This window comes from Leucoraja erinacea, chromosome 2, assembly GCF_028641065.1.
Source record: "Leucoraja erinacea ecotype New England chromosome 2, Leri_hhj_1, whole genome shotgun sequence".
Taxonomy (NCBI): Eukaryota; Metazoa; Chordata; class Chondrichthyes; order Rajiformes; family Rajidae; genus Leucoraja; species Leucoraja erinaceus.
The window spans coordinates 27,469,349-27,494,742 of NC_073378.1; the positions used below are offsets into that span (position 1 = coordinate 27,469,349).

At 44.7% G+C, this 25,394-nt stretch overlaps 1 protein-coding gene across 1 annotated transcript in view; it reads left to right on the plus strand.

The window, feature by feature from the left end:
* Positions 1-25,394, plus strand: part of cdyl (chromodomain protein, Y-like) — a 224,588-nt gene that overhangs the window by 125,087 nt on the left and 74,107 nt on the right. The window contains exon 2 of the mRNA XM_055653721.1: positions 19,110-19,776. Within this exon, the coding sequence (XP_055509696.1) occupies positions 19,110-19,776 (667 nt within the window). The remainder of the gene's footprint in view (positions 1-19,109; positions 19,777-25,394) is intronic.

A 25,394-nucleotide genomic window follows, 5' to 3' on the forward strand; every position in this document is an offset into this window, starting at 1 on the left:
CCACTCGCTCCAACGATCCCGGGCCTCTGTAAAAGCAAGCCCCGCGCTCGATTTATATACTCACCACCCTGACCCTCCTCCACTCGCTCCAACGATCCCGGGCCTCTGTAAAAGCAAGCCCCGCGCTCGATTTATATACTCACCACTCTGACCCTCTAAATCCATCTAAATCTGTCCTATCCATGTACATGTCCAAATGTCTCTTAAACATTAGGATAGTCCCAGCCTTTAACTACCTCCTCTGGCAGCTCCGTCCATACACCCAGCACCCTTTGTGTGAAAAAGCCGATTCCTGTTAATTTCTGAAATATTGGTCATAAATTTGGTGCAAAAATGCTCCAAAATAAGGTTGAGAATGCATCAGTGAGCATCTAAAACCCCTGGCATCGAGGGACTTCACATTTGCGCTCATCACTATTTCACATTAAATTTTTCGTAATCCTGTCATGCCACCCCCCTTTTTGGAAAGCTTCGTAAGCGCCTGACTGCCATCAACTTCAAGACTTAGTGTCAATGTTTAATGATGATGCTATTGCAAGATTAAGATGGCAACCCAAACTAACAATAAACAAAGTTGCCAACCTGAAGATGCATTTTAAATGAATTTGAACCATCGAGGTCAAGGACCAGTATTATTGATCTTAATACAGACACAAAATGCTGGAGTAACTCAGTGGGACAGGCAGCATCTCTAGGGAGAAGGAATGGGTGATGTATTGGATTGACACCCTTCTAAAACGTTACCCATTCATTCTCTCCAGAGTTGCTGCCTGCCCAGTTAATTTGCTCCAGCATTTGATGTAGACCAGCATCTGCAGTTCCTTCCTACACGCATTTGTTCTTGATATGTATGCACCGCTCCATTTAGTGAATTAGATCACATCTATCAAGGGCAAGACCAGGCCACCATTTTGGTTTGGACCGGAAAGTGGTATGATTGTTATCTGTCACATAAATGCCAGGCAATAACCATTTCCAAGAAGACGATCCTCTTGATGTTCAATTGTAAACCTCTGGACATGCACACAAGGATGACAATTTAATCAAACTTAACAAGAAGCTTTTGTGAAGATAGACACAAAAACCTGGAGTAACTTAGAGGATCAGGCAGCATCTCTGGAGAAAAGGCATATGTGATGTTTTGGGTCAAGATCCATCTTCAGACTGAGCGTCGGGGAGAGGCTTTTGTGATTTCCTTTCCCCCTCAGTTTAGCCTTTAAAATGTGATCGTTGGTGGCTGTATAATATCCGTGCCCTTTTTCATTTACTCCTCTTGCAAGAAAGATCATAATCTCAATCTTGCACTTCAAGTTAAATAACATTGAGTTCAGAAGGATCTGAAGATGGTTATCAATGTTGTAGTCCACCAGGTTCTGGGTGTGGCTGAGGATGGCAGGAACATAGAAACTTAGAAAATAGGTGCAGGAGGCTATTCGGCTCTTCGAGCCAGCATCGCCATTCAATATGATCATAGCGGTTCATCCAACTCAGTATCCTGTATCTGCCTTCTCTCCATACCCCCTGATCCCTTTAGCCACAAGGGCCACATCTAACTCCCTCTAAACTATAGCCAATGAACTGGCCTCAACTACTTTCTGTGGCAGAGAATTCCAGAGATTCACCACTCTGTGTGGAAAGAAAAAATTCTCATTTCGGTCCTAAAAGACTTCCCCCTTATCCTTAAACTGTGACCCCTTGTTCTGGATTTCCCAACATTAGGAACAATCTTCCTGCATCTAGCCTGTCCAACCCCTTAAGAATTTTGTACATTTCTATAAGATATAACCATACAATCATATAACAATTACAGCACGGAAACAGGCCATCTCGGCCCTACAACTCCGTGCCGAACAACTTTTTTCCCTTAGTCCCACCTGCCTGCACTCATACCATAACCCTCCATTCCCTTCTCATCCATATGCCTATCCAATTTATTTTTAAATGATACAAGATACAAGATACAAGATACATGATACCAACGAACCTGCCTCCACCACTTCCACTGGAAGCTCATTCCACACCGCTACCACTCTCTGAGTAAAGAAGTTCCCCCTCATGTTACCCCTAAACTTCTGTCCCTTAATTCTGAAGTCATGTCCTCTTGTTTGAATCTTGCCTATTCTCAAAGAGAAAAGCTTATCCACATCAACTCTGTCTATCTCTCTCATCATTTTAAAGACCTCTATCAAGGAGATCCCCCCTCAATCTTCTAAATTCTAGCGAGTACAAGCCGAGTCTATCCAGTCTTTCTTCATATGAAAGTCCTGCCATCCCAGGAACACAGCAAGCCTGACTGTGGGGTGCTGCACAGCTTCAATGTCACCTGTAACGTGGACATTGTACAAAATAGTATTAAGAAAGTGAAATGGCAAAATAAACTCGAGGGCCTGCCAGTTACCCATTCCTCAATTATAACTGGTTATTTTGAAAGAACTGCAGTCTTCGAAATGACTGCTGTTACATTCAGAGGAAAATTGTAAAGGGAATTGTTTGGTCATTAAGCGGAAATACATGTGCTAAATTTTTCCATCCCCACCCGCCTCGCCAAAGAACCTTCCTCTCACAGGTCAAACATTTTGCAGACCTGTTTATCAGGAGGATGGCCAAAAACCACTGTCCTTCACAGCATCAGCCTTCTCTGGGAATCCATCAGACATTTTCCAACAAGAGTAAAATCTGCATGGAAGCCTGGGCCAGAAATGGTCAGATCAAGGACAAAACGCACCCTGGCCACCCCCTGTTTTTCCCTTTCCCATCGGGCAAAAAGTATAGAAGTGTGAAAACGCACACCTCCAAATTTAGGGACAGTTTATTCCCAGCTGTTATCAGGCAACTGAACCATCCTACCACAACCAGAGAGCAGTGCTGAACTACTATCTACCTCATTGGAAACCCTCGGACTATCCTTGATCGGGCTTTGCTGACTTTACCTTGCATTAAACGTTATTCCCTTATCCTGTATCTGTACACTGCAAATCAAAGATCCAATAGCGGAGCAAGATAGATCACTCCTGCAAAATGCAATGGGCTGACGTGTAGTACGCAAAGGCCGTTTTTTCATCCATTTCCATAACCCGACCCAACCCGACTCTCAGTGTAATCAACGTTGCGGGGGAACAGTTTGTGTTAATAAATTAAAATTCTGAAAATGAGGAGAAGATTTTTACCAAATAACTTTTATTTTTATGAGGATGTTTCCTTAACCGGCTTCCGTCTCCGCACCAGTTATATTTGCTCCGCTATGGGATCTTTGGTGCGGAGACGGAAGCCGGTTACGGAAATGGGGCCGAAAATTACCCATGACTGTACTACGTCTTTTTCGTCGAGTGATCTATCTTGATCGCTATAGGATCTTTGCTGTAAATGGCTCTATTGTAAACATGAATTGGCTTTCCGCTAACTGGTTAGCACGCAACAAAAGCTTTTCACTGTACCTCTCTGTACACATGACTATAAACTAAAGTACAAACTAAACTATAAACTAAAAACTAAAAACTCCCAACTCCCAACTCCCAACTCCCAAATCCCAAACTAAACTGGAACAGTACAGAAACGGCTTTCATCCTCTTCCTTGATTTGGGTGGAAGAGAGAGTTTTTGCTAATACCGCGGGAATATTCAATTCAATTCAATTCAATGGTACTTTATTGCCGCAGGTACCTAGGTATAATGAAGTTCTTTGTTTTTGCATACAGTCTGGTAAAATCATACAGCAGACCTCACCGAGGCATTACACAAAGAGTTGGCATGTTTCTGGCGCTGGTGAAGTTACAAAAGGTACACGGAACAACCTTACCTTCTAGTAGACACAAAATGCTGGAATAACTCAGCGGGACTTTCTGTGGAGAGAAGGAAAGTGGAGAGAAGGAAAGGGTGACGTTTCGGCTCGAGAACCTTCTTCAGATATCTCGACCCAAAACGTCACCCATTCCTTCTCTCCAGAGATGCTGCCTGTCCCGCTGAGTTACTCCGGTGTTTTGTGTCTACCTTCGATTTAAACCGGCAGCTGCAGCTCTTTCCTACACAGCCTTAATTTTCTTGCAGCGGTGAACCAGGGCCGCTGTTCCACGTGGCAGCAGGCCCACCCCCCCTCCGGGTCTCCTTACGTTCTTGGAGACGGTTCTCACCACACCCCCCCTTCAGCTGGGTCCCTCCTTCGTTCTCATCGGCCCCTGCCGGGTTGCTCTCATAGTGTTAGACCTTACGCGCCCTATACATTTTTGCACATGGTTACTGCTGGTTCCTCCACAGGATCATTGTTTATCTAGGCTTATTGTTTATTCAGGCTTTGACCCAACTGAGGAAATAGGTTACTCGGATACACACCATCTTTTCTTTTGTTGGGAAGTGTTGCGACGATCGGGTAAATGTTGAGTCCTATGTCCAGAGTAGGGGAATCAAAAACCAGCGGAGATAGGTTTAAGGTGAGGAGGAAGAAGGATTTAATAGGAACCCGAGGGGTAACATTTTTACACAAAGGGTGGTAGGTGTATGAAACGAGCTGCCGGAGGATGTAGTTGAGATAGATAGATAGTTACATAGATAGGACAGATTTATAGAGTTTATGGGGCAAATGCGGGTTGGTGGGACTAATATAGATGGGGCATGTGGGCAAATTGGGCTGAAGGGCCTCTTTGCAGGCTCTAAGATAATTTACAATCTTACAATTTTACTGCCGTCAAGCTTCATAGCGCTTTTTAAAGGCTTTGAAAATGTATGTATTATGAACATGTATTTAGACACAAAAAGCTGGAATAACTCAGTGGGACAGGCAGTATTTCTGGAGGGAAGAAATGGGTGAGGTTTCGGGTCAAGACCCTTCTTCAGACTGAAAGTCACGGGAAAGGGAAACGAGGCATAGACGGAGATGTAGAGAGGCATAGAACAAATGAATGAAAGATATGCAAAAAAGTAATGATGGTAAAGGAAACAGGCCATTGTTAGCTGTCTGTTGGGTGAAAATGAGAAGCTAGTGGGACTTGGATGGGGGAGGAATAGAGAGAGAGGGAATGCTAGGGTTACTTAGTTAGAGAAATCAATTGAGTTGTAAACTGCCAAAGTGAAATATGAGATGCTGTTCTTCCAATTTGCATTTCGACTCACTCTGACAATGGAAGAGACCTAGGACAGAAAGGTCTGTGTGGGAACGGGAAGGAGAATTGAAGTGTTTAGCAACCAGGAGATCAGGTAGGTCCAGGCGGACTGAGCGAAGGTGTTCAGCGAAACGATCGCACAGCCTACATCAGATTCTTTCTATGATGTCATCAAATCCATTTCAGTGCCTCATGTATTGGCTCAGAGTTTTCAGCTAATAATCCTGTGTTTCTTTTAGAACTCTGATCATTATTACGGTATGGATTACCACGACCCAAAACGTCACCAATTCCTTTTCTGCAGAGATGCTACCTGACCCGCTGAATTACTCCAGCTTTTTGTGTCTATCTTTGGTTTAAAACAGCATCTGCAGTTCCTCCCTATACTCCTTGTTTAGCACAAAATGCTGGAGCTACTCAGCGGGACAGGCAGCATCGCTGGATAGAATGAATGGGTGACGTTTCGGGCTGAGACCCTTCTATCTATGGTTTAAACCAGCATCTGCAGTTCCTTCCTACTCTTTTTTTAGCAACTGCTTTTCCACGTATTTTTTTGCACTTGATCAGAAGTCGGCAGTGATAATGTTTTTCATACTTGCTTTGTCTTTTACAACAGCTGCATGCTTGGATGGAGAACCATAATTCTGTTAAGTTTGCTTTCTTTGCTTGGATTACATTCCTATCTGGCCTGTAACCCTCCATCATCCTTTATATGTCTGCAACGTTTGAAACAGATGATCACACAATGTTTATTCAACAGCTTCTCACACTTCATCCAAATAAGTCGGCTGCCCCCATCCAGGTACACTCAGAGGTTGTCGTAGAAAAAAATAACTTCACGATTCTTGCCAAAAATGCAAATTGCTCTGCATCTGATTAACAAGTGTAGTGCGAGCAGTAATGTGGATGAGAGTTTGAGCGACAGAGGCGGCAATGGAGTGAATTCAAGCAATGTTGCTGAACTGGTCTCTGGAATGCAATGAATGTTTGATGAAAGGATTCGCCTGGCTGGAGAATATAGCTGGTGCGAACTTTTATGGTTGTAATCAATTTTTCAGAACAAAGAACGCAATCGCAAATTTCATGGAAAATCTGAATTAACTTTTTTTATTATCAGGTTATTATAGTTGTTGTTTCCTTGATCATGACATCTAGTTTGGAATCACAAAGAACTGCAGATGTGGCTTTACAAAATACTCTTAAAATGTTGGAATAACTCAGCAGGTCAGGAAGCATCTCTGGAGAACATGGATAGGTGACCTTTCGGGTCGGGACCATTTCCGCAGACTAGTTGGGAGGGGGGGGGGGGGGGGGGGGGGGGGGGGGGGGGGGGGGTTGAGCGCGGGGGTGGAAGCATGAAGAATGGAGGGGCAGGGTATACCCTGGTGAGTGGTATACTCCGTCAAGATGTCAGGATACTGTATCATCAGTGGTCCTAGGTTGCCTTTATCTGTTCACAATACTCTAAATACTGGGAGATTGCTTGTATCTTCCTTAGTGAAGACAGAACCAAAGTACCTGTTCAACTTGTCTGCCATTTCATCGCTCCCCATAATAAGTTCATCTGTTTCTGTCTTCAAGGAACCCATATTGGTCTTAACTAATCTTTTCCTTTTCACCTACCTAAAGAAGCTTTTACTACCCTCCTTTATATTCTTGGCTAGCTTACCTTCATACTTCATCTTTTCTCCCCGTATTGCCTCTTTAGTTCTGTTGATCTTTAACAGTTGCCCATTCGTCTGGCTTCCCGCTCATCTATGCCATGTTCTATATCTTCTCTTTTAGTTTCATACAGTCCTTGGCCTCCCTTATCAGCCACAGTTGCCGCTTACTCCCCTTAGAATCTTTCCTCCTCTTTGGAATGAAATGATCCTGCATCTTCTGGATTATTCCCAGAAATTCCTGCCGTTGCTGTTCCACCGTCATCCCTGCTAGGGTCCCTTTCCAGTCAACTTTGGCCAGCTCCTCCCTCATGGCTCCACAGTCCCCTTTGTTCAACTGCAATACTGACGGTTCTGATTTTTCCTTCCTCTCAAATTGCGGATTAAAGCTTATCATATTATGGTCACTACCTCCTCATGGTTCCTTTACCTTGTACCAACCTGATTTACCCAGTCTACCTGCATATTGAAATCTCCCATAACCACCATAGCATTACCTTTGTTAACTGCCAATTTTAACTTCTGATGCAACTTTACCCTATATCCAGGCTACTGTTTGGGGGCCTGTAGATAACTCCCGTTAGGGTATTTTTGCCCTTACAATTCCTCAGTTCTATCCACAATGACTCTACATCTTCTGATTCTAGGACACAAAGTTCCTGTTTCTTGTTGAACACCCTCCATCAGGATTGTAAGCTGCCCAAGCAAAATATGATGTGCTGTTCCTCCAATTTGCGTTGGACCTCACTCTGACAATGGACCCTTCAGACTAATCACAATACCATCAGCATGACATCATGTGCAAACTAATGAATCATATCTCCAACGTTCACATCGAGGTCATTAACACATGTCACAAACAATGGTACATCACTGGTCACAGACTGCCAATCAGAACAGCATCCTTCCACCATTGTCCTTTGCCTCCCATCGCCAAGGTAATTTTTGAATTGGTCTGAAGAAGGGTCCCAACCTGAAACATCACCGATCCATTCCCTCCACAAATGCTGCCTGACCCGCAGAGTTACCCCAGCGCTCTGTGCTTTAATCAAGATTCCAGCATCTGCAGTTTCTTGGCTTCATCTTATTTTTGGATCCAATAACCCAGCTCACCTTGGTTCCCACGAGTCCTCGTCTTATGAAGTATGTTCTAGAAAATTGTAGCATCATCTGATTTTAATGCTAAGTTGTTTGACTACCTTTTTGTGTAAGTGCCAGTTGATTGTATGTTGTGCATTGTCTCGTACAATGAACAGGTGTTAAATGTTACAGTGCCAAAGCACTCGGGAGAGATTCATGATTGTTGCCTGCTTTAATCTGTTCTTTTTAACATCAATCATGGCTGATCTAACAGTCCCTCAACCCCATTCTCCTTCCTTCTCCCCATAACACCCGACACCCAGACTAACCAAGAATTATCTTTACCCGAAACATCACCTTTTCCTTTACTCCAGAGATGCTGTCTGACCCGCTGAGTTCTCCAGCTTTTTGTGTCTATCTAAGAATTATCTAAGAATTATCTATCTCTGCCATAAAAATATCCGTTGACTTGGCTTCCATAGCCTTCTGTGGTTTAACCTGGCATAAGCTTGAAAGACAAATTTTCCCTGCTTGAGATCAGGGAAGTCTTTGGAAGTTACAGCTATGCTAATAAGACTCAAAGGCCCACCGGCTTAATGTAGTTATCCCAGGTATGTACAGGCAAGAGTGGAAGGGTTGGCTCAGTAATAGCCCAATTACAACTAATTTGTCAGCAGATGTGGAAAGATCTTGAGAAAAGTTCTGTACCAGTCTGATTTAAGATTCAGAACCTCAATGTTCATTCCATTTGCAAGCTCTGAAAGATGAAGTTTAATAAAGACAATATAAAACCAGCTTTTTGAAACTCTTATTTGCATTCCATGGCATACGTAAGGAATACCACAGACGGCAGTGGAGGCCAAGTCAACTGATATTTTTATGGTGGAGATTGACAAATTCTTGATCAGTAAGACAATAGGTGCTGGAGTAGGACATTTGGCCCTTCGAGCCAGCATCGCCATTCAATGTGATCATGGCTGATCTTCCCCAATCAGTACCACGTTCCTGCCTTCTCCCCAAATCCCCGCTATTTTTAAGAGCCCTATCTAGCTCTCTCTTGAAAGCATCCAGAGAACCGGCCTCCACCGCCCTCTGAGACAGAGAATTCCACACTCACCACTCTCTGTGAGAAAAAGTGTTTCCTCGTCTCCGTTCTAAATGGCTTACTCCTTATTCTTAAGGGTGCCAGAGGTTATGGGGTGAAGGCAAGAGATTGGGGTTGAGAGAGAAAGATAGATCAGCCATGATTAAATGGGGGAGTAGACTTGATGGGCCAAATGACCTTATTCTGCTCCTAGAATCTATGAACTGATGAATTTTACTTTTAAAACTATGTGAAAACGCACACCTCCAGATTCAGGGACAGTTTCTTCCCAGCTGTTATCAGGCAACTTAACCATCCTACCACAACCAGAGAGCAGTGCTGAACTACTATCTACCTCATTGGAGACCCTCAGACTATCCTTGATCAGACTTTGCTGGCTTTCCCTTGCACTAAACGTTATTCCCTTATCATGTATCTACACGCTGTAAATGGCTCGATTGTAATCATGTATTGTCTTTCCGCTGACTGGTTAGGACGCAACAAAAGCTTTTCACTGTATCTCGGTACATGTGACAATAAACTAAACTGAACTGAATTTTTTTTTTGAAGCAATATTTTTCACACAAAAGGTGGTGGGTGTATGGAACGCGCTGCCAGAGGAGGTAGTTGAGGCAGGGACTATCCCAAGGCTTAAGAAACAGTTGGACAGGTACATGGATAGGACAGGTTTAGAGGGATATGGGCCAAACGCAGGCAAATGGGACAAGTGTAGCTGGAACATGTTGGCCGGTGTGGGCAAGTTGTGCCGAGGGGGCCTGTTTCCATGCTGTATCACTCTATGGCTACAGTGGTTCCGTTGTATCCTCTTATAACCATATAACCATATAACAATTACAGCACGGAAACAGGCCATCTCGACCCTTCTAGTCCGTGCCGAACACTTAATCTCCCCTAGTCCCATATAGATAGATAGATATGCCATTTATTGTCACTATACATGTACAGTGAAACTGAAAGCTGCTCGTACTCAGTGCATACATACAATTTTACACAAAAAAAACAAGAAACAGAAAACAAAACAGAAGGGAGATGGGGGGGGGGGGAATAGGTGCACAAATTCTACGGCGCTACATACATATATACATATATACAGATGGAAGTCCGTGTTGGGCGGTGTAGTCAGTGAATGTGTGGATTTGAATTCATGGTAGATATAATTCTCGGGAAGCAGCTATTCCTGAGTCTGTTTGTCCTGGATTTGATGCACCTATAGCGCCTTCCAGAGGGCAGCAGGTCGAACAGTCCAAACGCAGGATGGGAGCTGTCTTTGGTGATCTTCTTTGCCCTGCTAAGGCAGCGGGAGGTGTAGATGTCCATCAGGGAGGGGAGAGGGCAACCAATGATCCTCTGCGCTGTCCTGGTTACCCTCTGAAGCCTCTCCCTGTCTGCCATGGTGCAGCTGCCATACCATGCTGTAATGCAGTATGTCAGCAGGCTCTCGATGGACGAGCGGTAGAAGGTCAGCAGCAGGTTAGAGTCTAGGTTGTGCTTCCTGAGGACCCTCAGGAAGTGCAGCCGCTGCTGAGCCTTCTTGATGACCGCTGTCGTGTTGTCCGTCCAGGAGATGTCAGCCGCGATATGGACGCCGAGAAACCGGAAGGTGTTGACCCTCTCCACACACTCGCCGTTGATGTGTAGGGGGGCTAAGTCGGTGCTGTGCCTCCTGAAGTCGACAATGAGCTCTTTTGTTTTCCTGGTGTTCAGAGCCAGATTGTTTTCTGAGCACCAGGTTGTCAACTTCAGGACTTCCTCTCTGTAGGCTGCCTCGTCTCCCTTTGAAATAAGTCCGACCACAGTAGTGTCGTCAGCAAATTTGACGATGCGGTTGTTGTTGTGGGCCGGACTACAGTCGTAGGTGTAGAGACAGTATAAGAGGGGGCTTAGCACACAGCCCTGTGGGGAACCGGTACTCAACCTGCGAGTGGAGGAGAGGTGGGGGCCAAGTCTCACAGTCTGGGGCCGGTTTGTGAGGAAATCCTTAATCCAGGCACATGTGACAGTGGGGAGGCCGAGAGTGACCAGTTTACCAATGAGGATGTCCGGGATGATTGTGTTAAAGGCTGAACTAAAATCCACAAAGAGCATCCGGACGTAGCTCTGCCCCTGCTCCAGATGGCTCAGCACAGAGTGGAGAGCTACGGTGATGGCGTCTTCTGTGGATCTGTTTTGGCGATAAGCGAATTGGTGGGGGTCGAAGTCTGGTGGTAGATAGTCCTTGATGTGCTGGAGGACCAATCTCTCGAAGCACTTCGTGATTACCGGAGTGAGGGCAACAGGACGGTAGTCATTAAGGCTGGTGATGGGAGACTTCTTCGGCACAGGGACGATTGTGGCTGATTTTAGGCAGGACGGAATAACTGCCTGGGCCAGGGAGAGATTGAAAATTCTGGTGAAGATGGCAGTGAGCTGGTGGGCGCACGCTTTGAGCACCTTACCAGGGACTCCATCTGGGCCGGTAGCCTTCTTGGGGTTCACTGCCAGGAGCACCCGTCTGACATCGTGTTCCCCGACAGTGAGTGGGGTAGTACAGGAGCCAGGTGAGGGTGGGAACAGGGCTGTAGCAGGTGAGTGCTGCTGTTGTGATGTCTCAAAGCGGGAGAAGAAGCAATTTAGCTTTTCTGCCAGCGGCGCACTCAGGTCTTCTGACTTTGTGGCACAGCCTCTGTAGTTGGTAATGTCTTGTATGCCCCGCCATACCTCCCGTGTATTATTGCTGGACAAGTGGGACTCTATGCTCCTCTTGTGATCCGCCTTGGCCTTTTTAATACCACTTTTCAGGTCGGCTCGAGCAGCCCTGTACAGAGCTCTGTCACCTGCGCTCAGACCATAACCCTCCATTCCCTTCCCATCCATATAACTATCCAATTTATTTTTAAATGATAAAAACAAACCTGCCTCCATCACCTTCACTGGTAGCTCATTCCACACAGCTACCACTCTCTGAGTAAAGAAGTTCCCCCTCATGTTACCCCTAAACTTCAGTCCCTTAATTCTCAAGTCATGTCCCCTTGTTTGAATCTTCCCTACTCTCAGTGGGAAAAGCTTTTCCACGTCAACTCTGTCTATCCCTCTCATCATTTAAAAAAACCTCTATCAAGTCCCCCCTTAATCTTCTGCGCTCCAAAGAATAAAGCCCTAACTTGTTCAACCTTTCTCTGTAACTTAGCTGCTGAAACCCAGGCAACATTCTAGTAAATCTCCTCTGTACTCTCTCTATTTTGTTGACATCCTTCCTATAATTAGGCGACCAAAATTGTACACCATACTCCAGAATTGGCCTCATCAATGCCTTGTACAATTTTAACATTACATCCCAACTTCTATACTCAATGCTCTGATTTATAAAGCCCAGCACACCAAAAGCTTTCTTTACCACCCTATCTACATGAGATTCCACTTTCAGGGAACTGTGCACAGTTATTCCCAGATCCCTCTGTTCACCTACATTCTTCAATTCCCTACCATTTACCATGTAAATGCTTCTCTTGCAGTTAGTTCATGAACCCAAGTATCCAGACAATGTTTATCAACTACCTGTTTCCATCTGGTCCCCATCATAAGAATAGGGCAAGTCCTTATCTTTTTCCCAACTGTCATGTTTCACTCCCAATAGCTGGTGAGGAAAGCAACAGAGGAAATTAATAACCTTTCAGTTTGGTGTTCCTTTACCAAAAAAACCTGTTCAATTCATTATACATAGATACATAGAAAATAGGTGCAGGAGTAGGCCATTCGGCCCTTCGAGCCTGCACCGCCATTCAATATGATCATGGCTGATCATCCAACTCAGCATCCCGTACCTGCCTTCTCTCCATACCTCCTGATCCCCTTAGCCACAAGGGCCACATCTAACTCCCTCTTAAATATAGCCAATGAACTGGCCTCATCTACCCTCTGTGGCAAAGTGTTCCAGAGATTCACCACTCTCTGTGTGAAAAATGTTTTTCTCATCTCGGTCTTAAAGGATTTCACCCTTATCCTTAAGCTGTAACCCCTTGTCCTGGACTTCCCCAACATCGGGAACAATCTTCCTGCTTCTAGCTTGTCCAACCCCTTAAGAATTTTGTAAGTTTCTATAAGATCCCCCCATCAATCTCCTAAATTCTAGAGAGTATAAGCCAAGTCTATCCAGTCTTTCTTCATATGAAAGTCCTGACATCCCAGGAATCAGTCTGGTGAACCTTCTCTGCACTCCCTCTATGGCAATAATGTCCTTCCTCAGATTTGGAGACCAAAACTGTACGCAATACTCCAGGTGTGGTCTCACCAAGACACTGTACAACTGCAGTAGAACCTCCCTGCTCCTATACTCAAATCCTTTTGCTATGAATGCTAACATACCATTCGCTTTCTTCACTGCCTGCTGCACCTGCATGCCTACTTTCAATGACTGATGTATCATGACACCCAGGTCTCGTTGCATCTCCCCCTTTCCTAATCGGCCACCATTCAGATATTAGTCTACTTTCCTGTTTTTGCCACCAAAGTGGATAACCTCACATTTATCCACATTATACTGCATCTGCCAAACATTTGCCCACTCACCCAGCCTATCCAAGTCACCTTGCAGTCTCCTAGCATCCTTCTCACAGCTAACACTGCCCCCCAGCTTAGTGTCATCCGCAAACTTGGAGATATTACCTTCAATTCCCTCATCCGGATCATTAATATATCTTGTAAATAGCTGGGGTCCCAGCACTGAGCCTTGCGGTACCCCACTAGTCACTGCCTGCCATTGTGAAAAGGACCCGTTTACTCCTACTCTTTGCTTCCTGTTTGCCAGCCAGTTCTCTATCCACATCAATACTGAACCCCCAATACCGTGTGCTTTAAGTTTGTATACTCATCTCTTATGTGGGACCTTGTCGAAAGCATTCTGAAAGTCCAGATATAACATATCGACTGGTTCTCCCCTATCCACGCTACTAGTTACATCCTCAAAAAATTCTATAAGATTCGTCAGATATGATTTACCTTTCATAAATCCATGCTGACTTTGTCCAATGATTTCACCACTTTCCAAATGTGCTGCTATCCCATCTTTAATAACTGATTCTAGCAGTTTCCCCACTACCGACGTTAGACTAACTGGTCTATAATTCCCCGTTTTCTCTCTCCCTCCCTCCCTTTTTAAAAAGTGGGGTTACATTAGCTACCCTCCAATCCTCAGGAACTATCACTAATGCATCCACTATTTCTGGGGCTACTTCCTTAAGTACTCTGGGATGCAGCCTATCTGGCCCTGGGGATTTATCAGCCTTTAATCCATTCAATTTACCTAACACCACTTCCCGGCTAACCTGGATTTCACTCAGTTCCTCCATCTCATTTGACCCCCGGTCCCCTGCTATTTCCGGCAGATTATTTATGTCTTCCTTAGTGAAGACGGAACCAAAGTAGTTATTCAATTGGTCCGCCATATCCTAGTTCCCCATGATCAACTCACCTGTTTCTGACTGCAAGGGATCTACATTTGTTTTAACTAATCTTTTTCGCTTCACATATCTATAAAAGCTATTGCAGTCAGTTTTTATGTTCCCTGCCGGTTTTCTTTCACAATCTATTTGCCCTTTCCTAATTAAGCCCTTTGTCCTCCTCTGCTGGACTCTGAATTTCTCCCAGTCCTCTGGTAGGCTGCTTTTTCTGGCTAATTTGTACGCTTCATCTTTTGTTTTGATACTATCCCTGATTTCCCTTGTTATCCACAGATGCACTACCTTCCCTGATTTATTTTTTTGCCAAACTGGGATGAACAATTGTTGTAGTTCATCCATGCAGTCTTTAAATGCCTTCCATTGCATATCCACCGTCAACCCATTAAGAATGAATTGCCAGTCTATCATGGCCAATTCACATCTCATACCCTCTTTTTCTTTAAGTTCAGGACCTTTGTTTCTGAATTAACAATGTCACTCTCCATCATAATGAAGAACTCAACCATATTATGGTCACTCTTGCCCAAGGGGCCACGCACAACAAGACTGCTAACTAACCCTTCCTCATTACGCAATACCCAATCTAGAATAGCCTGCTCTCTCGTTGGTTCCTCTACATGTTGGTTTAGAAAACTATCCCGCATACATTCCAAGAAATCCTCTTCCTCAACACCCTTGCCAATTTGATTCACCCAATCTATATGTAGATTGAAGTCACCCATTATAACTGTTTTACCTTTGTTGCACGCATTTCTAATTTCCTGTTTGATACCATCTCCAACTCCACTACTACTGTTAGGTGGCCTGTACACAACTCCCACTAGCGTTTTCTGCTCCCTAGTGTTTCGCAGCTCTACACATATCGATTCCACATCCTCCAAGCTAATGTCCTTCCTTTCTATTGCGTTAATCTGCTCTCTAACCAGCAACGCTACCCCACCTCCTTTCCCTTTCTGTCTATCTCTCCTGAATATTGAATATCCCTAGATTTTCAGCTCCCAGCCTTGGTCACCCTGGAGCCATGTCTCCGTGATCCCAACTATATCATAGTCATTAATAGCTATCTGCACATTCAACTCATCCACCATATTACGAATGCTCCTTGCATTGAGACACAAAGCCTTCAGGCTTGTTTTTACAACACTCTTACCCCTTATACAATTATGTTGAAAAGTAGCCCTTTTTGATTTTTGTCCTGGATTTGTCTGCCTGCCACTTTTACTATTTAGCATGCTACCTATTGCTTCTACCCTCATTTTACACCCCTCTGTCTCTCCGCTTGCACATTTAAGGAACCCATTCCCTTTAAGTCCATCCTCAACTATCCCATTTGACACACCCACCCCCCTTATTCAGTTTAAAACCACCCGTGTAGCAGTGGCAAACCTGCCTGCCAGAATGCTGGTCCCCCACCTGTTAAGATGCAATCCATCCACTTTTGTACAGTCCACCCTTACTCCAAAACATATCCCAGTGATCTAAGAATCTAAATCCCTGCCCCGTGCACCAGATCCTCAGCCACACGTTCAGGTCCCGTATCTCCCTGTTCCTGCTCTCGCTAGCACGGGGAACTGGAAGCAAACCGGAGATAACAACCCTGGAGGTCCTGCTTTTCAGCATTTTTCCAAGCTCTCTAAAGTCACACTGCAGAATGTTCATCCCCTTCTTTCCGACATCATTTGTGCCGACATGCACTACCACTTCCGGCTGTTCACCTTCGCCCTTGAGGATTTTCTGCACTCTGTCCGTGACATCCTGGATCCTGGCACCAGGAAGGCAGCACACCATCCTCGCATCCCGTCTGTTGCCGCAGAAACCCCTGTCCGTACCTCTCACAATGGAGTCTCCCACTACAGTGGCGTTGCCTGACTTTGGCCTATTTGGTTTTGGCTCAACAGCCCCGTTTGCATCGCAAGCCAGTCCGCCGCTCAGTGTAACAACGTCTTCTGTCCCGACAGCTTCTAAGTGGGTGAACCTGTTCACAAGAGGTACAACACCCGGGGATGTTTGCATTCCATGCTTCCCTCCCTTTCTCACCATCTCCCACCTTCTCTCTTCCAGTACTTTAGGTGTAACAATCTTGCTGTAGGAACTTCTCAGTTTCTCGGACGAACCTGAGGTCATCCACTTGCTTCTCCAATTCCCCAACACGGCCCTTCAGGAGCTCTACCTGGATGCACCTTCTCGCATTTGTAGCAGCCAGAGGCACCAGCGGTGTCCTTGACCTCCCACATACTGCAAGCATCGCACTGAATCAGCTTGCCTGACATCTCCTTCTTTCGTCTCTCCCTCTCCAGTGTTTTGGTAAGCCTTCTCTCCTCAGCCTTCCAGCCAAAGACTCACACTTTTCCCACAGGGCACTTCACTCACTGCCGCTCCCTAATAGCTGTCTTGTTTATATTGACTGATAAATTGCCTAATTTACCAATTTACAAACCAAATTCCTCAGTTTTCAACTGTTTTCCCCCCTCTGACTCACTTCGCTCCTCCCACTTGGGCTAGAGCCAATCAGTGTTTTCTCTTGCTAATCTTCTCCTGCTGTTGCTTCCAAATCTACAGCAGCTCTGAGTCCCAAATCTACAGCAGCTCTGAGTATACATTCTGTTTTTTTTCACATTCTTTTCTTTTGAGCTTGTTATTCTACCGACCCTGCTGTTCCACAAAGGTTTTGTTAAATGTCTTTGTCCAGTTTACGTGTAGTTTTTAGTTTCGAGATACAGTGTAGAAATAGGCCCTTTGACCCGTCGAGTCCACGCAGAGCCAGAGATCCCCGCACATTTACACTATCCTACACTAGGGACAATTTTAACATTAATACCAAGCCAATTAACCTAAAAAATAGCACGTCTTTGGAGCGTGGGAGGAAACCGAAGATCTCGGAGAAAACCCACGCAGGTCACGGGGAGAGCGTACAGTCGTCAAGCACCCGTAGCCAGGATGGAACCCGGGTCTCTGGCGCTGTAAGTCAGCAACTGTACCGTTGCGCCACCGTGCCGTCCGTAGTGTTATTTTTAATTTTAAGTAGTCCAATTGGTGTGTGGCAGCTCAGTAGTGACAATTGAAGTATTTTGTTATGTGTAAGTACCAAAAGGATTGATGATTATGAGACGCCAATGAAATACCAAATAGAAATGGCATTTGTTTTGGGGGCTGCAGGGGGTTAAAATGACACATGTTAGAAATCTGAAACTAATCTGTCTAGTTTCTAGATTTTGTTCATTTTTAGATAATCAATTGAGCTTTCCCACCCCACCTCGGTCGGTACACATGACAATAAACTAGAACTGAATTGCATTTTGAGAGTAAGATTATTAAAACGACTGCATTGCATAGAACTAATCGTAGCAACTATATATTTATTATCGCCAATAATAAGGTGTTTTAGTCTTGAGGAAGGGGTTTAAGATGAGGAAATGTCAGTGATGTCAGTTGGCATTTTGAAAGCATTGGCAGAGAGTATTGTAATTTGTTCAAGAAAGAACTGCAGATGCTGGAAAATCGAAGGTAGACAAAATTGCTGGAGAAACTCAGCGGGTGCGGCAGCATCTATGGAGCAAAGGAAATAGGCAACGTTTCGGGCCGAAACCCTTCTTCAGACTGATGCAGGTGGGGGGGCGGGGGGGGGGGGGGGGGGGGCGGGAAGAAGAGAGGAAGAGCCAGAGGTCAGAGGGAGAGCTGAGAAGGCGAGGAGACAGCAAGGGCTACCAGAAATTGAAGAAGTCAATGTTCAGGCCACCGGGATGCTTTCTGCCCAAGCGGAATATGAGGTGCTCTCCTCCAGTTTACGGTGGTCCTCACTCTGGCCATGGAGGAGGCCCAGGACAGAAAGGTCAGATTGGGAATGGGAGGGGGAGTTGAAGTGCTGAGCCACCGGGAGATCAGGTTGGTTAATGCGGACCGAGCGAGTCATGTAATTTGTTATGACCAAGGAAGAAAATATTGTCGTGATATTGTAGATCAGTGTCAAATCGGGTAAGAAGTATAATGGAAAAGGCATAAATGTTCGATTCTTTTCATTGAACATCGAAATGTTCACTTTTTTTTCAAATGTAAAGTTTGTCTTATCACCATATAACTTAACAGGGAGCCCAGGCGGAATTCCGTGCTCTTTTCCAGTTCTGCGCCTTTCCATTTTCCAGTGTAAGGTGGGTATGGTTGCGATCAGCCTTTGAGCCTCAGCCTTTGCCTGCTGCTGATGTGTGTTATTGTCTGGCCAATATGGTTCCTTCCATTCCTACAATTCCTGTTGCACTAGTGGTAAGCTGTTGCAGTTTGCATACATGTTGTTCTATCCAAAGGTGTGTGGCATCAAATTTACTAGTGTCGTTATAAATCTATTATGGGGGGGGCCGAGGAGGACCCGGGGGGGGGGGGGGGGGGGGGGGGGGGGGGGGGGGGGGGGGGGCGACCCCGCCCGGGGGGGGACCGCCGTGAGGGAGCGTGGGGGTGGGATGAACAAAGTTGGACCAGGCGTGCGACACTTTGTAACTTTAAGCGCCCTTTATGTGTCGACTATTTGCATACCTTGGGCATGCAAGCAATGAATTTCGCTGCGACATGTCACTTGAGTCATTCATACTTTGTGAGATATTAAAGTTTGAACATAATCCACGTTCTGGTAATCTGGTAAAGACAAACTCCTTTAAGACCAGCAGTGTAGTTGTGCCGTTGATTATTTAGTGCATAATCCACAGCAAGTTCTGTGTCACTGATTCCTGTGTTTCCTGATTTAATAGGTAGAGAGAATTGTGGCCAAGAGGAAAAATAAAAAGGGGCGAACTGAGTACTTGGTCCGGTGGAAAGGTTATGACAGTGATGATGACACATGGGAACCAGAACATCATCTGGTGAACTGTGAGGAGTATATTCTGGAGTTTAACAGGCAGCACAGTGATAAGCAGAAAGACGGACACATTTCCAGAGCAAACAAGCATTCTTTAAACAATGCTCGCAAACAAATATCCAGGTCAACCAACAGTTCTCTATCAAAGTCTTCTCCCAGATTACCAGGAATTGGTAAAGACACTGACTCAAAAAGCTCAAGCCAGTTCTTGTCAAGTCACCAGAAATTCCGCAAAACCAGCTCGCAGCCTTTCTCCAGTAGGAAGACAATGGACCTCACTAAATCGGGCATCAAAATCCTGGTTCCCAGAAGCCCTCTAAAGAATAGGATAGTGATTGATGGTTTTCAGGATGTCTCGTCAGATACATTTGATCAAATGGAACAGAATCCAGACTCTGTAGCGCCAGATCTGGCCATTGAGAAGTCATTCGGGACTCTGCTGGTCCCTGGAACAGAGAGAGCACGAATGGGAACCAGGCCAAGAACACAGCCATCGTCACCACAGCTGCCACTGCCAGTCACAGGAGCCATGGCTTCTTCATTATCATTCAATGGAAAAGGTAAGTGTGAATGTGCTTCCATTATTATTTGTTTTAAGAAAAGTGGAGTATTTGTCCATGCAATTATTATTACACAATTCCATGTGATTTTACTTGTAACTTCATAGCCTGGATATTACGCTATGTGGAGCTGTAATGCAATGACATGTCGTTCATTCAATTCCCAACCAAAAATTCCTTGCCGTTACACAGCCAATCCCCGACTAGTTGCCACAGTGATAGCTGTGATAGATTTTTTTTTTTTAAATTGGCCTCTCCAAACCTCGTACAAACAAAACATCCATGCGAATAAAGTGTGCTTTTAATTTCCCCCCCCCTCTGATTCTTGGCATAACCTTCACAGGTCATTATGATGGACTAGCAGGATGTGTGATCAGTATTTCTCAGGGTAGAATGATAGGACCTCACCTGGAATATTGAGATATGCTATATGAAATATGAATATCAACTTCTCTAACTTCAAGTAACCCGCTTTCCCTCTCTCTCCATCCCTCCCCATCCTAGTTCTCCGACCAGTCTGCCTGTCTTCTTGATTAAATGTTATTGTTGTATACCTTGCCTTCACCTTCCCCCAACCCAGCTAACAATGATCTGTTCTACATTTTCCTTGACCTTCGTCCCCTTTGATCTCTCGTTTTCACGTCTTACCCTTCCATATCTCTCGTTTCCATCTCCCCTGATGCTCAGTCTGAAGAAAGGTCTCGACCCGAATCGTGACCCATCCCTTCTCTCCAGAGATGCTGCCTGTCCTGAGTTTCTCCAGCATTTTGTGTCTGACCTCATTGAAACAAGCCTTCTCTATACTCTTGTGTTTTGAACCATTAAGGTGTGTTTTTTTAATAAATATGATGGTACTAATTCTAGTTCTTCAGAGTTGGGATGGAAAAGTAAATTTGACTAAGGGTTTGCAGATTTTTACATCGAATTCATGTTCATAAGAGGTGGGATGGAAAAGTAAATTTGACAGAGAGTTTACCAAACTTTACATTTCATCTCAGTTTTGACAATTGTATTCTGGTATGGAATGGAATGAAATGCTATTTATTGTCATTCAAACCTAGGTTTGAACGAAATTTCATTTCTACAGACATTTCTATGGTCATCAAAGCATACACGTGAGAATCAGCCACGTTTTTATTTAAAGGAAAAACTAATAATCAGATGTTGAAGGAAACATTGCCTCTATTTTTATTAATAATGATGCCTATTATTTTTATTTTCTGCACTAAAAATTACTTGTATAGTTACTTGCATTCATGTATTTATTAATTTCAATTACTGTTTGTTTGTCATTAAGTCAGTGCAGCTTGAACTTTGGGTTATGGCAATTTGTGAGCAAGATAGCCTGGCCTATAGATCAAAACATAACGTTTAACGATGTTCTCAGTCGTCTGAGCGCTTTCCATAATCTATCTTTGCCCAAGTTTTGGTCATCTAATGTAATATCTCATTATGTGATTCAATGCCTCTTTTTTTATAATATTACTGTGAGAATGTTATTACATTCAACATGCTGCATAATTATTGTAGATGACATAAAATCTGAATTTGAAATTACTCCTTGATTTCTTGTGACTTCTCTCAGAGTTCTTTGCAGCACTCTTTCTACGGCTAGGTACATTTTGTATTTTTGCATTTTACAGATATTTTCAATTTGTTACTCCTCTGGACTTTTGTTGTACAAAAGTCTGTATGTAGCTGAGCTCTTGAAAGTTATTCCAATATCCAACATTTATTTCCATCTGCTAATAGTATCTGAAAGGTAGGTGTGAGAATAAAGTATATATTTTTTGGCTTTACTTAAAGATATTTTTCAATGTCATGAGTCAATGTTCCTGCAACTTAAACCCCTCTTCACACTATTTAATTGACCAAGTTGATATGAAATTGAAAGGTTATTTGTAATATAAAAGATTAGCACGGTGAACTTGTACATTTTTTTACAGCTTCTGTATCATAATAGAAACATAGAGAAACATAGAAAATAGGTGCAGGAGGAGGCCATTCGGCCCTTCGAGCCAGCACCGCCATTCATTGTGATCAAGGCTGATCGTCCCCAATCAATAATCCGTGCCTGCCTTCTCCCCATATCCCTTGACTCCACTAGCCCCTAGAGCTCTATCTAACTCTCTCTTAATTCCATCCAGTGACTTGGCCTCCACTGCCCTCTGTGGCAGGGAATTCCACAAATTCACAATTCTCTGGGTGAAACTTTTTTTCTCACCTCAGTCTTAAATGGCCTCCCCTTTATTCTAAGACTGTGGCCCCTGGTTCTGGACTCGCCCAACATTGGGACCATTTTTTCTGCATCTAGCTTGTTCATTATAATTTTATATGTTTCTGTAAGATTCCCCCTCATCCTTCCAAACTCCAGTGAATACAAGCCTAATTTTTTCAATCTTTCCTCATATGACAGTCCCGCCATCCCAGGGATCAATCATAGAAACAAAGAAACATAGAAATTAGGTGCAGGAGTAGGCCATTCGGCCCTTCGAGCCTGCACCGCCATTCAATATGATCATGGCTGATCATCCAACTCAGTATCCCGTACCTGCCTTCTCTCCATACCCTCTGATCCCCTTAGCCACAAGGGCCACATCTAACTCCCTCTTAAATATAGCCAATGAACTGGCCTCGACTACCCTCTGTGGCAGAGAGTTCCAGAGATTCACCACTCTCTGTGTGAAAAAAGTTATTCTCATCTCGGTTTTAAAGGATTTCCCCCTTATCCTTAAGCTGTGACCCCTTGTCCTGGACTTTCTGAACATCGGGATCAATCTTCCTGCATCTAGCCTGTCCAACCCCTTAAGAATTTTGTAAGTTTCTATAAGATCCCCTCTCAATCTCCTAAATTCTAGAGAGTATAAACCAAGTCTATCCAGTCTTTCTTCATAAGACAGTCCTGACATCCCAGGAATCAGTCTGGTGAACCGTCTCTGCACTCCCTCTATGGCAATAATCTCAGATTTGCAGACCAAAACTGTACGCAATACTCCAGGTGTGGTCTCACCAAGACCCTGCACAACTGCAGTAGAACCTCCCTGCTCCTATACTCAAATCCTTTTGCTATGAAAGCTAACATACCATTTGCTTTCTTCACTGCCTGCTGCACCTGCATGCCTACTTTCAATGACTGGTGTATCATGACACCCAGGTCTCGCTGCATCTCCCCTTTTCCTAGTCGGCCACCATTTAGATAATAGTCTGCTTACCTGTTTTTGCCACCAAAATGGATAACCTCACTTTTATCCACATTATACTGCATCTGCCAAACATTTGCCCACTCACCCAGCCTATCCAAGTCACCTTGCAGTCTCCTAGCATCCTCCTCTCAGCTAACACTGCCCCCCAGCTTAGTGTGATCCGCAAACTTGGAGATATTGCCTTCAATTCCCTCATCCAGATCATTAATATATATTGTAAATAGCTAGGGTCCCAGCACTGAGCCTTGCGGCACCCCACTAGTCACTGCCTGCCATTGTGAAAAGGACCCGTTTACTCCTGCTCTTTGCTTTCTGTTTGCCAGCCAGTTCTCTATCCACATCAATACTGAACCCCTAATGCCGTGTGCTTTAAGTTTGTATACTAATCTCTTATGTGGGACCTTGTCGAAAGCCTTCTGGAAGTCCAGATACACCACATCCACTGGTTCTCCCCTATCCACGCTACTAGTTACATCCTCGAAAAATTCTATAAGATTCGTCAGACATGATTTACCTTTCTTAAATCCATGCTGACTTTGTCCATTGATTTCACCACTTTCCAAATGTGCTGCTATCCCATCTTTAATAACTGACTCTAGCAGTTTCCCCACTACCGATGTTAGACTAACTGGTCTGTCATTCCCCGTTTTCTCTCTCCCTCCCTTCTTAAAAAGTGGGGTTACGTTTGCTACCCGCCAATCCTCAGGAACCACTCCAGAATCTAAAGAGTTTTGAAAGATTATTACTAATGCATCCACTATTTCTGGAGCTACTTCCTTAAGTACTCTGGGATGCAGCCTATTTTGCCCTGGGGATTTATCGGCCTTTAATCCATTCAATTTACCCAACACCACTTCCCGGCTAACCTGGATTTCACTAAATTCCTCCAACTCCTTTGACCCGCGGTCCCCTTCTATTTCCGGCAGATTATTTATGTCTTCCTCAGTGAAGACGGAACCAAAGTAGTTATTCAATTGGTCCGCCATATCCTTGTTCCCCATGATCAACTCACCTGTTTCTGACTGCAAGGGGCCTACATTTGTTTTAACTAATCTCTTTCTTTTCACATATTTGGTGAACCTACGCTGCACTGACTCAATCACAAGGATGTCATTCCTCAAATTAGGACCTAAACTGTGCACAATACTCTTACCAGAGGCCCATACAAATGCAGAAGCACCTCTCTACTCTTATACTGAAATCCTCTTGTAAAGCAGGGTAGAATGATAATTTCCGGGATTCTAGTGTTTAGGTTCTCATGCTGGATGTGGCAAGTGACTGGATGTTGAAAGAGTGGATGGTTTTGTAAAGTTTTAGGTAGATAACGCGCAGTCTTCCTATTCCGTGTCGTTTTTTTAAAGATACAACATGGAAAACAAGCCGTTCTGCCCTCTTAGTCCATGCCGACCAATAATCGCCTGCTCGCAAAAGTTCACGTGATAGGAGCCAAAGTAGGGCATTTGGCCCATCAAGTCTATTCCGTCATTCATTCATGGCTAATCTATCTCCCCCTCTCAACCCCATTCTCCTGCCTTCTCCCTATAATCCCTGACACCCATGCTAATAAAGAATCTATTAATCTTTGCCTTAAGAATATCCGCTGACTTGGCCTCCACAACCTTCTGTGGCAGTGAATTCCATGGATTCCACCCTCTGACTAAAGGAATTCATAGACATTCTAACATGAACATGAACATGCATGCCTTGAACGCTTGTCATTACACTTTGCTGCCGTCCCTTTGCCCCTAAACAACCTACTCCAAACAACTTTAGTAAGTTCCGGTCTAAGACCATCAAAGTTGGCTGTGCCCCATTTAAAATGTTTAACATGGACCTGCCCTGTCTTTATCCATAACTATTTTATAGATAAAACAATGGTTGAACGTACGAACACTTGCCCTTCCCAATTTCCCAAGTGTAATGATCCAAGAGGCCTTTAGATAGACACATGGAAGTACTGTTTATGATCTCTCTCTCTCTCTCTCTCTCTCTCTCTCTCTCTCTCTCTCTCTCTCTCTCTCTCTCTCTCTCTCTCTCTCTCTCTCTCTCCCTCCCTCCCTCCTCTCCCTCTCCCTCTCCCTCTCTCCCTCTCTCTCCTCTCCCTCTCCCTCTCTCCCTCTCTCTCCCTCTCCCTCTCCCTCTCCCTCCCTCTCTCCCTCTCCCTCTCCCTCTCCTCCCTCCCCTCTCCCTCTCCCTCTGCCTCTCCTCTCCCTGCCTCTCCCTCTCCCTCTCTCTCTCTGTCCCTCTCCCTGTCCCTCTCCCTGTCCCTCTCCCTGTCCCTCTCTCCCTCTGCCTGCCTCTGCCTGCCTCTGCCTGCCTCTGCCTGCCTCTGTCTGCCTCTGTCTGCCTCTGTCTGCCTCTGTCTGCCTCTGTCTGCCTCTGTCTGCCTCTGCCTGCCTCTGTGCCTCTGTCTGC